General features: G+C 38.4%; 2 protein-coding genes and 1 long non-coding RNA gene across 5 annotated transcripts in view; 2 read left to right on the top strand and 1 right to left on the bottom strand.

Annotated features, from left to right (window-relative positions):
• LOC108735152 overlaps positions 1 to 9193 on the top strand; it is a 130828-nt gene extending 121635 nt beyond the window's left edge. For all 3 annotated transcript variants that reach the window (XM_025976645.1, XM_018466989.1, XM_018466988.1), the window contains 3 exons: positions 1806 to 2105; positions 3002 to 3142; positions 3845 to 9193. In XM_025976645.1, the coding sequence (XP_025832430.1) occupies positions 1806 to 2105; positions 3002 to 3142; positions 3845 to 8977 (5574 nt within the window). In that variant the 3' untranslated portion in view covers positions 8978 to 9193. The remainder of the gene's footprint in view (positions 1 to 1805; positions 2106 to 3001; positions 3143 to 3844) is intronic.
• Positions 1 to 16759, bottom strand: part of LOC108735155 — a 480326-nt gene that overhangs the window by 117721 nt on the left and 345846 nt on the right. The window lies entirely within an intron of this gene.
• LOC108735153 (mannosyl-oligosaccharide 1,2-alpha-mannosidase IA) overlaps positions 11075 to 16759 on the top strand; it is a 129741-nt gene continuing 124056 nt past the window's right edge. The window contains exon 1 of the mRNA XM_018466990.2: positions 11075 to 11804. Within this exon, the coding sequence (XP_018322492.1) occupies positions 11190 to 11804 (615 nt within the window). The 5' untranslated portion in view covers positions 11075 to 11189. The remainder of the gene's footprint in view (positions 11805 to 16759) is intronic.

The following is a 16759-nucleotide window of genomic DNA, read 5'->3' as shown; positions in this document are numbered from 1 at the left end:
GGTGAGAAAGATGAGACGGACGAAATGAAGACAGAAGAGAATGAAAGATTATCTGTGGAATATTACTGCCTCAGCATTTGCGTAGGTGATCCAAGGAAACCACAGAAAAACTTGGACCAAGGCAGACGGACCTAGAATCGAACCGGCGTCCTCCCGAATGCTAAGCAATAGTCTAAACCTGTAGGCCATGCCGCTCGGTTAAAACTAGATCAATCCACATCCCTAACTATTTGCGAACAGTAATCTAATCTAGGTCTACCTCTACCCCTCCTAACTTCCGTTTCTGCCTCTAATATGTCTCTAACTAGATCTTCATGCCTGAGAAGTTGTCCTACTATCCTATCTATTTCTTATTGACTACCATAAAATCCTCTGTTCTCCTATTCGAAGATAGCAAAAAGGCGAAACGTCGGTACTAGATTAATAAATCAACTATTTTTTCCCCATCCTGGTTTTGATAAGGAGATGAAATAGAAACTGAATTTAAAGTCAAGTAAAAATTGTAACAAAAAAAAATAATTTCAAGTAGTTGCCTAAAATTAAAAAGAAGCCCTGTCATAAAGGGAATTGGAATCATACAAGTACATCGCATATTTTTTCGATAAAATCAGTGAAACAATAATTTCAATGTTCGTTTTGTTGGCATTCGTCCATTACAATATTTGTAGTATTCATGCAGTTGTTCGACTCATCAAAACTGTTAGGAATGCCGGATGAGTATTTTGTTGTTTTCTACGCCCATGTTGGCCATTGTCCATTCAGTAATTTTTCTTATACATAGGCACATACGTGACGAGTTGTTATTTCAAAAAGAATCTGATGTGCATATTTAAACGCCTTATACAGTTAAAAACTGCACAACAGTACAATAAACAATGGATTCCGCGAAGCTAATTGTACAGTGTTTTTCAAAGAAAATCAACAGTTAACCTGACGCTCCATTAAATTGTGGATAGTGCACCATACTGGCCTATAAATATAGAACATTCAAAGAAACAAACAATAGATCGATTTTTTCTGTGTATGATTAAAATTTTATGTCTTAGTATATTGGTTTTATTATATGAACATTGTATCATTATCAGTGAAGTTGGCGCATGAAAGTTCAGGTCAACGAAAGCAAATATTTATTAGCCAGGTATTAAAAAAGAAGAAAACAAAAGGAGAACCATTTGCTACGTAATATGCGATGTGGAGTCCAAATCAGCATGTCAAAGTTTTTAGAAGTCTCAATTTCAAAACTAAAAAAAAACTACATGAAATAAAAGGACAAACAAGAGAGTACTCATTTTCGAGGTCTCCGGTAGGTGAATTAGGAATTGCTCATAATTTTTAAACATTTTACATCGAATGCCGTTAATTTGACTTGTTTCAACTCAAGAGAGCTCCTCTTCGTCGGAAACTACGTTGAAAACAGTATCTCCGGTCTTAGTTCCCTGATCTATTGTGTCTTGTGAAATAATACAATTTCATGAGAGCATGGAAGTCAATTTTTTGAATTAACTTTACATAAATTCTCAAATTAATAAGAAAAAATTGTGGCTTCTGTCACTCCCTTGCCAGGAATGGAACTGGTACGTAAAACCAGGGGCCCCACGAACTTCTTTGCTTGAAATTACTATAGCCAAGCCTTGAGTAAAAGAATCCATGACATAAATCAAAGTGAAACACTACACAACTCTTCTTTATTCTCAAATCAAATTTTAACAGAACGTTTAAATTTTGAAGCAATAGGTTTTTAATTGATTATATTGATGTTTTTGATTTTTCGTTTAATCTAAAAACCGATAATTTTGTTGTTTCAGGAGTTATTCTCTCAGCTTCAATTTTCGAATGAAACGGCGCTGCCGCCGGATTCTCTCCGCAGGGCTCTTGCCGAGAGTTTTTTCGACCAGCAACGTTTCCAATTGGGCTTCATGGACGATGCGGCAGAATGTTTCGAAAACATGCTTCTTCGCATCCATATGCATATAGCACATGGCGAGGCCGAGGACATGTGCAACGCGAAACACTGCATACCGCATCAGAAATTCGCCATGACTCTGGTCGAACAAAGCGTGTGCAATTCTTGTGGAGCCACCTCTGAACCACTACCCTTTACTCAGGTTAATATTTTTCATTTAATTCGTTTTTTTTTTAATTAAGAAGAAAAGAAAACTCCATTCAAATTGGAATCTTATAATGTACTTGAAAAGAAAGTCATAGGGAAGGTAAAAATGGGATTGCTTTAGTAACCTATGACCTGATAATAAAATAGTGGTTATGGGAAATAAAGATGGGGTAGAAAAAGCTTCCCGTGAAAGCGGGAAATCTTTTTTTTTTTGCTGTATTTATTATAGAGTTGGGAGGTGTGCAAGACAAGCGCAAACCCATGTAGGAAATCACGACAGGACCGAACTTGGACTAAGCTTGATCCAAGATTGTTCAATTCTGGTCTGAGATTGGCAACCAATATTGGACTAAGCATGGCAAATGTCTTGTTTGCCATTTCGGCCCAAGCCTGGTTAACAAGCTGGGTCCACAACTGGACAAGACTGGTTAGTCAGTATTGGGTTGACCTGATTAGTCCAAAATTGGACCAAGAATTGGGGAAATATATAACCCAAATTTGGGCAGGCAATACTATGTCATGGAAAAGACCGGTTAGTCAGTATTGGGTTGACTTGATTAGTCCAAAATTGGGCCAAGAACTGGGGAAATATATAACCCAAATTTGGGCAGGCAATACTATGCCAATACTTGATGAAGAACATTAATTCAAGATTGGGCAGCTAATATTATACTAAGACATAATGAGAAGCTTTTCCTGCTTCCTTTCTTCTTCCCCATTTCCTTCTTTATGCGTTAGTATGACACAGGTTACTCAGGTCAAACCCATGCTGTATTTCAGTTACCGTTTAATTCGATCAAATACTTTATCAGATTCTTTTGATATAGATATTAATAAACTACATCTATATGTAATTTATATACTAACCATTGCTCTTTACTCTTTAATTAGATGGTACATTATGTATCAGCGTCCGCATTGACCGCACAAGCAAGACAAGTTAACGTTGCCGGAGGATTCCTAAACGTTTCCGAATCTTTTGGACAACTTCTACGAAAAGCAGGAGGAATGGGAGATATTAGAGATTGTCCGGTAAGTTTTTTAAACGTCTTTGCCGATTACACAATGATCTTATTAAATGACGTTTACTACCGTATTATCGACGGAATTCTTAAACTGTTTCAACATTAAAATAATCGCGCCTTCCTAAAGTAGCATTATGTGTTTGATTCGAGGTATAATGCATACCACTTATTCCACATTTGGTTAAAATTGTACCACGCAAACGGTATGAAAATAAATAAGCAGTAGGTAAATAGCTCTCGGCATGATTACATAAGCATTATATGAAAAACATTGTTTGCTGCAAACAACATTCTCACGCACATGAACTATAATAACTGAGCAGTTACATACAGGAGCAAAAAGAGATTGGACTTAAGAGTCGTGAAAGAGAAAGTAATTCACATAAAGGATAGTGAGACATATTTTGCTCTAGGATGAATACTAATGTAACTGCTTTGTAGTAGAAGGTACATGAAATAACAAAAATTCATTGACAAATCGATCTGTCGATCGATCCAAAATCGCAATCTTAATTGATATAGTTGCTTAATAATTAGAAACTTAATAGAATTACGGTCAGTTTTGCTTGCGGTTTCTTAAGCAATGTTTTCTTCGAACTTGAACAAAAAGTTTCAAAAAAAATTTCTAGCAAATCGAATTAATTAAGATTCAGAAATGACCGTGTCTAAATCACCATTGACCAAAATATTTTCTTTTTCTCTATTACAGAGCTCTTGTGGGGCCCGAATCCAAATCAGGAGGACTCTCATGAATCGACCGGAAATTGTATCTGTTGGTGTCGTCTGGGATTCAGAAAGACCTACCCTCGAGTACATTACTGACGTTTTCGCCACTGTTGGCACGACCCTGCGCCTCAGTGAAGTTTTTCAAAGCGTCGTGGATAAAAGATGGGCAGAAACAACGTTACACAATCTAGTTGGCGTTGTCACATATTACGGAAAACATTATTCCACCTTCTTCTTCCATTCGAAACTTCGCGTATGGATTTACTTCGATGATGCAACTGTACGAGAAGTAGGCCCCAGGTGGCAACAGGTCGTGGAAAAATGTCGGCGAGGTCGCTATCAACCCCTCCTGTTGCTCTACGCTGTAGCCAGTGGAACACCGGTCAATACAGAAGATGCTCCCAAACACGTGATTCCTTATCGATGCGAACGAAATCCGAAGTCTCCAACGAAGAACTTCCTCAAACGGTCTGTGACGCCCAGTCCGGAGAAACCCAACGTGGGAAACACTCGAAGAGCCATCACACCCAATCCGGACATTGGTTTCGGTCAGAAGCAGCCATTAACGCGTTCCTACGACGACTATCAAAATCTGTCTGTGATCCAAGACAATATACGTGCCAGAGAAAACGTTCCGGACGTGGACGAAGTCGATGGTGACATTAAGCACGTCGATTATATCACCAGAAAAACCGTAGAGAGCATGCTCATGTCTCATCCGAATCAGAAACCGAGAATCAACGTTCACAGAACTTTAAGTAACGGATCATCGTCCGGAACTGATGGCATCTCACTTCCAGAACATTTGAATGTTCCACGAAGACGTGATTCAGGTAACTGGAGCGGTGATCGTAACAGTGCTTCTTCTTCGTCGTCAACCACGATGGAAAATCCGTACCTTTACTTGGTCGGAAAGATGCCCAACGGGAGTAATAGTGTTCCTGGAAGTCCTACTCGCGGAAAAGACAGCCCCGTAACCGGAGGAAGCATTTACGATGCTGGATATGATTCTTACTCGTTATCATCCAACGACAGCTCTGCTGTAAACCCAGCTGCCCATTCAGTAAAACAAGGCCATCTTGCAAAAATCCCCGAAGATTATATGAACGTCGCTACCGAAAAAGTTTCTACGAGTTGCGATATTCTTTGCTACGAAGCCGATGAACTCCTCAAGAAGTCGAGGCAGCTTGAGGAAGAACACGATCTTGTTCTCGCCCTAGCGCTTTGTAACGCTGCTGCTACGAAAGCGCGAGCTGCCATGAATGCACCTTACAATAATCCCCAAACTCTTATATTGGCAAGAATGAAACACAATACTTGCGTAATGCGGGCGAGAAGTCTTCACAGGCGAATGACTCACACTCCGGACAATGTAAGTCAGGGTCGCCACTCGAGGCAAAATTCTAGAGATAAAGGAAATCATTCGCGTCAAAACAGTAAGGAACTTTTAGTCCAATCTGCTCCAGAGAAGGTTGTAGAGCCGATCAAAAGTATCGAGATATACGCAACTCTACCCAAGAAGAAAGGTTTCCTTAAGAGCAAAGAGAAAACGATAGCAATAGAAGATGCTGAATATATCATCTGCGATAAGAAAAGTACTCGCGAGGCAAGAAGTTCTTCAAAATCAAAAAAAGAAGAGCTCAAGGTGCGTGACAAGCGATCCCGAAGTGAAGACAGAAGTAAAATCTCTAAAGATTTATCAATTGCACCTGCCCCAACAACAACAGTAACAACAACAAAGGATAATTCCAAGAAAGAGAAAAACAAGGAAGACAAGGAAGACAAAAAATCGAAAGAAGACAAAGATAAAGGGAAAAAGCAACACAAGATACGGAGAAAACTAATGGGAGGCCTTATAAGACGTAAAAACAGAAGTATGCCTGATCTTACGGATGGCAACATAGATAACCCTTCAAAGGATCCAAAATTAATGGTCACAGTCGATGACAGCAAAATTGGAATGGGAGATTCTGAGAAAAAGTCGAATATGTGCGGCTATCTCTCGGAAGGCCATCTAGAATTTACGGGAACCACCAGCACCAATCCTAATTTAGAAAGAAGCAAGCTCATGAGAAAGAGTTTCCATGGAAGTGCAGGTAAAGTACTGACTGCAGCTAAGGTACCTCCACCACCCCCACTTAGAACAACATCACAATTATCAGCCAACAAACATGACAGTAGCTACGAAGACTCGATCCAACACGACTTTTCTAAACAATACGAACAAAATCATTATCACAATAGTAGTAATCAGCATGGCTATGATGTTCCCGATTCAGGTCCTCTGAGAAATCCTCCTACATTCCTACCGTCTCAATCTTCATTGCCTTACTTGCCATCAAACAGTATTTGTCGTTCACTTTTGAGAAGCCAATATGGTCAAGATGACAGAGACTGGAATATTTCTTCAGATAACTCCTTTGAGCAAAACCCTGACGATAATCGTATTGTCACCACAGCCGTTGTCCATCAAGAGCAAAGTCCTATGCATCATGAAACTAGACATAATGCTCAGAGCATTGATGAAGTGGATAGTTGCGTGCACGACTCACTTCAAAATTTAGAGCTTCCTCCTTATCCTAGTCCCATAGGTTCAGTTAATCATTCGCGTCAAGCCAGTGAAGAATTCCCACCTCCGCCGTCTGGACTTGACCTCTCCGCTCTTGAAGAACATTTATTTTCAACCGCAAATAATATCGATTCACACAATTACTCAGAGTCTGCTGGTTTATTGGAGCAATTGAAGCAGAGAAAGCACGAAATCATGACGCAAGAAGAACACAAATATCTACAGGGAATGGAAAGAATGGGTGCGTCCAGCGATACTTGGCTGAAGGAACTTCAAGCTAAACAAGAAGCACTTAAAGCCAAGAAAATCGATGAAAAAAGCCAAAAAGATGGTTTCGGTGGGCACAGAAAATTATCTACGGATTCTATGAAAAGTGATAGTAGTAAAGTTACTTCTGTAAGAGATCTAGCATCGAAATTCGAAAATATTAACGTTCACCCCGGTATCAATAAACAAAATGAATGTGCTCAGAAAAGACCTAACGTTGGGCAAAGCGGTTTCGACTGTGGAAATTATTCGATCGACAAGAACTCAAACGTTCTTTACACACAAAGTTTAAGAGACTTATCCAATAGTCCTATTAGTATGGGTGTGCTGTCACTGAAAAAAAGAGACGAACTTGATGCTGTTCAAACTAATACGAATACTGACGAAGAAAAGTCAGCAACTATCGGGCCCAATCCAGAAATCCTACGGACTAGACCGCCACGAACCAAAAAGAAAAGTGTCTCATTTTGTGATCAAGTTATTCTTGTTGCAACGGCAGAAGAACAGGAAGACGACAGCTTTATTCCCAATCCAATATTGGAACGTGTTTTGAGAGCAGCTCTGAACAAAAACGAAGACAACGTATCTGAATCATCGTCTATCAATCAAGAACCACAACTTAAACCAATTTTTATTGAACAATCCATAACAATTAGAGATAGAGCTGGCTCCGTAGACAATTTGTTTTCTCATCAAAATAACGAACAATCGCCACAGAAAAGTGAAGATGTCGTAGATGCTTCTAATTTAAAGGTCAATTATTCCATTCAACATTCGGATAGGAATTATCGCCTTCCTAACGAGTTTAGCCAAATTCCCGACGCCCATAAGGAGCAACATAATTCAGTCCAAACTTTGCCCCCTTCCAGTTCGTACCCAGTTAACACTTACCCCAATCAACCTCAGATAAATTACGAACAACAGTCTAACATGATCCACAGAAGGAATTCAGATAGTCTTATCAGACAAGCAATTTCCGAAAGTCAAAATCAAATTTATTTTGCCAGACAATTATCTCATCCAGAAAACATTCCACAAAACCACAGTGTTGTAAGACATTCACCATCGGTGTATCAAATGCAAAATGGTTATCAAGGCTCTGGATCTCTACCAAAAAATCAACACTCTCCGTCTCCTACTCCTTCGGTTAATCATATTCAAACCAGCTCCAACAATCCGCAATACCATCATGGTTATAATACTCAGCAAGCAAGTCAACCAGATCAAAATAACATCTACCATTATCAGCACAATGGAAGTAGACCCCAACAAGCCATAGATCATCCGCAAAACTCTTATCATCCACAACACCAAAACGGGAACGTATATCAAAAGCAACAAATTACTTCCGATCAACAACAACAACACCAGTACTATTCCCAACAACAAAATGGGAATATCCATCCAAGGAACCAGATGCGTCCTGATCATTATTCCCAACAAAATGGAAATTTTCACCAACGAGTCCAGACACCAACTGATCAAATCCACTATCCCTATCATCCTCAGCAAAATGGTAACATTTACAATAGACAACCTAATGTTGATCAGTCGCAAATTGCAAATGTGAGCACGCAAAGGCATTCAGCCGACCACGTCCAAAATGTACACCAACAAAGTGGGAACGTGTACCAGCGACAACCATATCCTGCTGAACCAACTCAAAGTTTAAACGGAAGTGCTGCTCATCATCAACAGCAGTACAATGTTTATCAAAGAGTTCCTCAGCCATTTTCAGATTATCCGTATAATCACGAAAGACCTCAAAATCCTGTTTACTACAGAATGCCTACTCCTGACCAACATAAGTCCGCAACGCAAGATATTTCTACCCAAAATCACAAAAATGCTCTCTATCAGAGTGTTTCACGTCCAGAGAGTAACGTTTCCTCGAACTACGGTCATCATCAAGGAAACAACGGTTATGGTGAAGACCATACCGGGAATTCACAGCATCAAAATGGATACTCGCCTCCTCAAAACCAATATTCACCTTATCAAATGCCTCCAGTAAAGTATGTGGCGTATTCACAAGGTTTGCCAGCCCGACAACAATTGAAGAAGACTGTAAGTTTTGGGGATACTCCAAAATGTGGGAACGAATCGCCGACACCAAAAGCTGTGGTCACACCTATAATCGTTAATCCCCAAATGAATAATAAAGGTGCTACAAACGGTAAAATAAAGTGCAACTTATGCAGAAAGAAACTTGTTTCTGTGCCGAGTATGTATTGTACGGATTGTGAGTTTTACATGTCCAGATTTAAACCGAAGACGTAGTAGTTTGGTGACGTTATCGAAGTTTCGCGCTAGTGTTTTAAGTAAGAATCGGCCTTTTCTCAATTGTGATATATAAAGAAAATGTTCAAATTTTATTTATGTACAATTGTTTCTAAAGTAATCTAATTGCATAAGATCTCATTGTTTAGTTTGATAAGATTACTATATTATGTTTTAGTTTTAATTTTTATAATTTTATATGATGATTATACAAAATTAAAAAACAGACAAAAAAGAAATAAAAGTTATAAGTTTTGCATTTCTTGTTTCTCTCTCTTCTAAAAGATCAATGAATAATATAACTAAAATTCGTATTGGAAACAAAAACATCATCAACATCATAACGTTTCTTAGAATGTTTTAATTTTGCTTTCATAATACAGGTGGTAATGTCAACACCAAAGTTATGTATCAGATTTCCTGATTTTCCTTTTTCACTTTGTCCAAAACGGAATTAACTCCTGCTCGACAACTTTTTTTTTGATTTTCAAAAATTGCATTTCTGAATGAAAACCAGTAGAGAGGCAATGTTAAAATTTGGTCTAAAAGTTTAATAAATTCCGATGATATTGGTGATCATTTTCTCAGACCACTGATAAATTAGTCGTTACTAAAGTCCTACAAAGTCAAAATAATTTTGAATTTTTAGTTCCAAGTCGGAATTAACTCCTGCTCGACAACTTTTTTTTTGATTTTCAAAAATTGCATTTCTGAATGAAAACCAGTAGAGAGGCAATGTTAAAATTTGGTCTAAAAGTTTAATAAATTCCGATGATATTGGTGATCATTTTCTCAGACCACTGATAAATTAGTCGTNCCAATATATATATATATATATATTCGAGGAACACAGGCCCCTCTTTTCCATTGGGCACTCTGGGCAAGTGCCCACGGCCCCATGATCAACGGAGGCCCCCTATGTAGTTCCTGCCAGATCCATCTGCCAACCGAAAGTGTTGCACAATCGCTTTTGCATGCTATAAACGCGAACATACCTAAATGTAGGTGATTCTTCAAATATTTATATATTCTCAAATTTTATACTTCTCATCGCTCTCCAAAGAGAAAAATACAAAATGTGACTGCAAGGACTTGTCTCAAAGAATAAGACCAGACATTTTTTGATGACTGCACCGATAGTCCAACTGAGTTGGGAAGAGATATTAAAGTAGAAATACTTACTTCCCATAAGTGATATCCCAAGCGTACATCTAAAACAGTGATTGAGTTTGTACAAGGACATTGGTTGTTGTTGACATTGTTTTTCGCTTGAAAACTCCAAATCCCGAGACAAAGTTGCAAAGAATTTGCTGCTATGAAGATGTTAACGAGAAAGAGTTAAAAATAGAATGTCTGTATTTGGCAAAATACTTGAAAGAAAATGAAGAAACTAATAGTATTCCAGAAATTTTTATAAAAAACCGAGTTGGAGACACATTTCCAAATGTAGAAATTGCATTGAGAATCTTTTTAAACATGATGGTAACTAACTGTAGTGGCGAACGCTCCTTCTTTAAACGGAAAAGATTAAAAAATAAGTTAAGACGAACAATGCTTCAAGAAAGATTGATCAGTCCATAGAACGCTCAAAGACAAAGAGTTTGAAAAACTGGTTGACGATTTTGCATATCTGAAAACCAGAAGGGTGCCTTTTCAAAAAACACAATTTTAAGTACCAATCTGAGAATGATATTAGAGTTACTTTTTCGAGTCATACTACAATTATCTATTCATTTATTGTGAATGTAAAGAAACAAGTAATTGTTGATAAACCAAAATAGTTCTCTCTCAAAGCTGTAGGGGTCCCGTTAGGCTTATGTGTCCAGGACTTCCGATAGGTTAAAGACGGCCCTGGCGGAATAATCACAAGATGAACAAAAAATTTTTTTAGCAAACTTTTATGTGGGTCATTTTCATACCCCTATCGACCTTGTTGTTTGTCCTTTTTTACCTACTGAATATATTCAAAAGATTTCTGTAATATTTTCAATTTGAGTTTCATTATATTCCCGCTAGGAGTCGACAGCAATCCCGAAAAGTGGTCGGAACGCGAAACATTAACGACGGAATTCTCTCTCCACATCTGTCATTACTGTCAGAGTACGAGCAGTTCCATCAGTAATGGCGTGGTGCTCGTAGCGCTTCGGTGTTCAGTTTATGTGTTACGTGCATTAGTAAATTCACTAAATGAATAGTAACATTTAGTGTAATAATGAGTGCAAGTGGCGGTATATTGCCTACATACAGTAGGTACGTGAACGGAGCCCCGATATCCTTCACAAGGCGATCCTTCAGGGCTCGCGAACGAACGGTCTTGTTTTTAGTACTATTAACATTCGGACTGGTCTGTTTTGGGACATTCTTCTTCCTTCCAGAATACCGTGCCACCCAAGGTAGGGACAGTGTTTACAAAGTATACGATCAAATAAAGAGAGCAGGTCCGGACTTGTTAATTCCACCTCCTCCGCACCTGGACGACGAAAAGGGTGCCCTAAGGGTCCTGAGGCATAACGATGCCAGCCAGGAGGATCCTCACGTGCTCGACGACAGAGCCAAGCTCAAGGCAAAGATTGAACAGGACGAACAGTTCAAAGTCCTGGAAAAACCAGACACCAGCGCAAATGATAGGAAATCATCGTCGTCCACGTCTCGATCAAACGGTGTCCATCAGCAGCAGATCGGACAACCAGACGGAAGTGCCGTGAATGCCGTTTCAGAACAAAAAATTGTGACAGTGCCAGCTGCTCTTAGGGACCATTATCCAGTCATAACAGGTGGAGAACCAGCAGATCAAGAAACAAGGGAAAGGAGGGACACGATTAAACAGGTAAGCAAAAGTAAATACTTAACATAACAGAAGAGGCTTACGTCAAAGGAATACCAGATTTCTCCATGGAAACTATTAGTGTCTGATTGTGAGAGCAATGTCAATGGCAAGAGACAGACAGCTCTATCGTTTATTCAAATGTTCGCACTTATCGCTCTGTTGAATGATAAAATGATACGTATATAATATACTCTCATACATATGCATGCGAGCATTTTAAACTTTACTACCAACGGTGAATGTCCTACTTTTTACTAATTGTAAGTACAGTTAGGTAGGTATCTATCTGCATCATTCACGTGAAATTTCATTTAGGATCAGAGAATTGGAACAAATCGGAAACCAAATAAAATGGTTAAAACCGTTTTGATATTGCAGCCACAAAACATTATCAATTCGTGTCTAGGTTAAACCAACAACTAACAAACCACTTTGACTTGAAGTCAGAACTCAAAAGAAATTGAACCTTTAAACAGTGGCAGAAATGCATTGTACTTATTCATAAAGTAGAAGTTCTTGTAACTAATTAAAGAGCTAGTACATACAATAAACGTCACCACTTAAGAAATATTAAGTAGGATGTTATAACAAGAATTATATATCAAGGGGCGTCGTTACGTTTCTTCCGAGTCCTGCTCAGACTGACTGAAACTGAAAGCTCTCTCGAAGATGATGTACCGAAGACCCGTTCACAGACAGACATACACATTTGCATCGAATTCTTTTCTATAAAATACTACAATCTAAAGTTCTTAAGTTTGATCAGAACTTATTTGTGTGGATGCAGCAAAGAACCTTGGATTGAAGGCCACACTAGTCAATATAATATTGGTGTTCCTCAAGGTATCATACTAGGTCCACTACTGTTCAATATCTATATAAATGAAAACAGGCTCTGCAAGCTAAAACATCTTGAGCGTATGAGATTGTATTATCACCTTCTATCTATAGATATACACATGAAAAAATAATTATGATTTCTGAGGTATGGAAATATACATCTAGTCGTAATGAGCCCTGGATTATGCTATAGCTACTACATAATGAAGCCTTTAGAAATATCACCTCTGCACAATATAAATGTTGTTAAGATTGAGTCTGACATTACCTATTTACAAACGCAAACGCTTGTATCTTTTTTTATATTCAGGAAAGTTTCTTCTTCTTGTTAATAACTTTACCCTCTTGGACCTAAGCATTAGGACGAAGTTCGCAACTCAATTTAAGTATACATATTTTACAAGTAATACATAAACAAGTATGAATTTCTGATGAAAACAGCTACTAATTATAGAAGTTTCATCTAAAGAAATATGTACTTTGTTTTGAAACTTATTGTTGTGTCAGCTGATAAATTATGAGTATGATGAATGAGAAGATATTTATTATTACAGTTAAAAATTGGATGACTGTAATATTATTATTATTACGAAACTTTATGCAATAATGGTTTATATAAATATACATATGCGTACATAACTATGTGCTGTATTATTTTTAATCCATCTCCTCGTTATTTTGATCTAACGATAAAAGAAAAAAGTAAATTTGAGTAAACCCCAATTGATTCTAAATTTTTGATGTTTGAGATTAGGACAATTGGTAAAAATTATAATTAGAGAGCGAGCGTCTTTCGCAAAAATAAACTTGGTACTTAGGCTAAAGATCAAAATTTTATGGAGAAAAACTATGAAATTAACTAAGAACGCATGTGGTCCTAAACATGAAGGCAACTACAAAGCGTATTCGCGAGACCGAACGCAATGCGGTACACGTAACATGTCGCGCACATTTCTTTGCACCTCAGGTTCCACAAGCGTCCTAATTACGCCTCCGATGACGTCATGGGCGAACGATGTCATGATATTTTTTATTAGATAACATTTGTTAAGTATCGGACATTTTAAATATGTCGGATGTTAATCTTGTAAAAATTGTCAAAACTTTAGTAACGGTGTATAACTTGGACGATATAGTACATTACGTATCGAGGGATGAAACAGGGTTATTTCAGACTGCATGTGAATTGTGAACCATGCAGTCTGAGACAACTCTGTTTCTTTCCGAGGTACGTATACTATTTTTTGTCATGTTTGTGCGGAAAGCTCGTCATTAAATTGATAGTTGGTGAAATAAGAGTAAATGATTTAGAGGTTAGAAAGACATTGTCATTGAACAACTGATTTCTGCGCATGCCCATAAACTTCAGCGCATGCGCTCAAAAGACTAATTTCATNTATGGAGAAAAACTATGAAATTAACTAAGAACGCATGTGGTCTTAACATGAAGGCAACTACAAAGCGTATTCGCGAGACCGAACGCAATGCGGTACACGTAACATGTCGCGCACATTTCTTTGCACCTCAGGTTCCACAAGCGTCCTAATTACGCCTCCGATAATGACGTCATGGGCGAACGATGTCATGATATTTTTTATTAGATAACATTTGTTAAGTATCGGACATTTTAAATATGTCGGGTGTTAATCTTGTAAAAATTGTCGAAACTTTAGTAACGGTGTATAACTGGACGATATAGTACATTACGTATCGAGGGATGAAACAGGGTTATTTCAGACTGCATGTGAATTGTCAACCATGCAGTCTGAGACAACCCTGTTTCTTTCCGAGGTACGTATACTATTTTTTGTCATGTTTGCGCGGAAAGCTCGTCATTAAATTGATAGTTGGTGAAATAAGAGTAAATCATTTAGAGGTTAGAAAGACATTGTCATTGAACAAATGATTTCTGCGCATGCCCATAAACTTCAGCGCATGCGCTTAAAAGACTAATTTCATTGCCTCCCGACTAAAACGCGGCCGAAAAGAGGCCATTTCTTACCTATTTCATAGCACGCAAAACGAGCTTTCCGCGCTAACATGACAAAATAAATATTTCATGTACAATATGGAAATGAGCTGAGTCAGGTGAATGATGAAGACACCGTGGATAGAGAAGATTAGAAATGAAGAGGTATTAGAAAGAATGGAAACAGAGGACTCTATGGAAGTTGATAAGAAATAGGCGAGATAAGTTGGTAAGACACCTTCTCAGGCATGAAGGGCTAGTCAGAGACATATTAGAAGTAGAAACAGGAGTTGAAATGAGTAGAGGTAGACCTAAATTAGATTATTGTTCACAAATAGTTAAGGATGCCAGATGTTCTAGTTAAAGACAGGAAAAGGTGGAGGAGCGTTTCCAACTAGTTTTAGGACTGAAGACCTTCTGATGATGAATATCAACGGATGCAAAAAAACTGACAAAGCTCTGAAGAAGGTACAGAATTGCAAGCACATTTCCCGTTGCATAGTAAGCATATACGGGAATACAAAGGCCTACCGTGGACGTCTTCAACGATAGTGTAACACAATTCCTTTATTAATACCGTGCATAAAGCAAAAGATGGTTCAATAGAAGGTTTAATGAACCCGCGATTTTCGCAAGACTTAAAGTTTAAACTCTCGAAAACATTCCACTTTGAACGTTTACCCTCCTGCTCAATACACATTGTATGTAACATGAGCACCCTTTTTTTGCTATTTGCTTTTAGCTTCGGTGTCATGAAAGTTGAGAGTGTATTTCAATGCATGGCACCTGAACCATAGACTACGGAATAGTATATAAAGTGTGATTATAAACGAGGGGGCTGAAGGCTCTCGTCAGGAGACGGATGATGCTTTTTATTATAACACTCATTACGTTATTGCTCCTATCAGTGTTCTATTGCAACAAAGTATAGGAGAACAAAGGTCAGTGTGGAAATCAATAAGGAATAGGCGAGCTATAGTTGGACAGTTCAAAATTGGTATAGTCTGCAGTTAAACTGTCGCATTTACGTCTTTCTTGCAATTTACTAACTAGACTGGAGCGATTGCTGACAGAATGCCTACTTTTACTCACGACAGACGTTGTAGGAATGCACATGAGATTGTTTAGACCATTGCTTAGCATTCGGGAGGACGCCGGTTCGATTCCGGGCCGTCTGCCTTGGTTCAAGTTTTTCTGTGGTTTCCTTGTTTCACTTAGGCAAATGCTGAGGCAGTAATATTCCACAGATAATCTTTCATTCTCTTCTGTCTTCATTTCGTCCGTCTCAACTTTCTCACCCGAACCACCACCCACCCATTCCCACGATTCCTGAAAGCAAGCTGAAGAGGGCCTTCCGCCCTACCTTCCGGCGTAGTCCGGAGGGACTGCCCGCCCACCAGCATTACTGGCTGGTGGGAATGAAACACCCAAAAAGAAAGAAAAGGATGTCAGATACGAATTGCAGCGGACATTAATAAAGAAAAATTAATAGCATTACACCAATTGATGTGTAACAGAAAGAGATGCAGACAACCGGAATTTGAGAATGTTGCCAGCATCGGACTTTAAAAAAAGTTCAACATTCTCAGGAAATTAGAAAAGCAGGGACGCTTATTTAAAGATATTATTCCAATGAGGCAGTTATAAAGTCGACCCTGATCTTTTACGTATACCTAAGCAACCTCTAACCGCTGGTTCGCTTACTATAATTCTTTTCACTTTGTCAGCACTACTCATGAAGCATTTCATAATTTAACAAGGGCGTGTTCAAAACGCAGCAAATGGAAGTAGAAACAAGAAAGACATACGTCCATCCTCACAGATAATTTTTTGCGGACTTTGCCAATTTTGATCTTCCGAACTATACTTTACGAGGTACAAAGGGATAGTAGAGATATTAGAAGCACAGAAAAAAAGTTAAGAGGAGTAGAGGTAGACCTGGATAAGATTACTATTCTATGGTGTTCTAGTTTGCGCGAATTAGCTTACGATAGCAAAGAGCGAAGGTGCGTGTCCAACAAGTCTAAAGATTGACGACGATGGTGATGATAATTTGTTGACGAGAAGGAAGTTCACTTTTGACGTATACCCCCCGCCAGGTACAGTGATTCAATCAGACCATAATGCTATTAACGAAGCTTATTTA

Source organism: Agrilus planipennis, unplaced genomic scaffold (assembly GCF_000699045.2).
Source record: "Agrilus planipennis isolate EAB-ADULT unplaced genomic scaffold, Apla_2.0 scaffold102, whole genome shotgun sequence".
Taxonomy (NCBI): domain Eukaryota; kingdom Metazoa; phylum Arthropoda; class Insecta; order Coleoptera; family Buprestidae; genus Agrilus; species Agrilus planipennis.
This window is presented reverse-complemented; position numbering and strand designations above follow the sequence as displayed.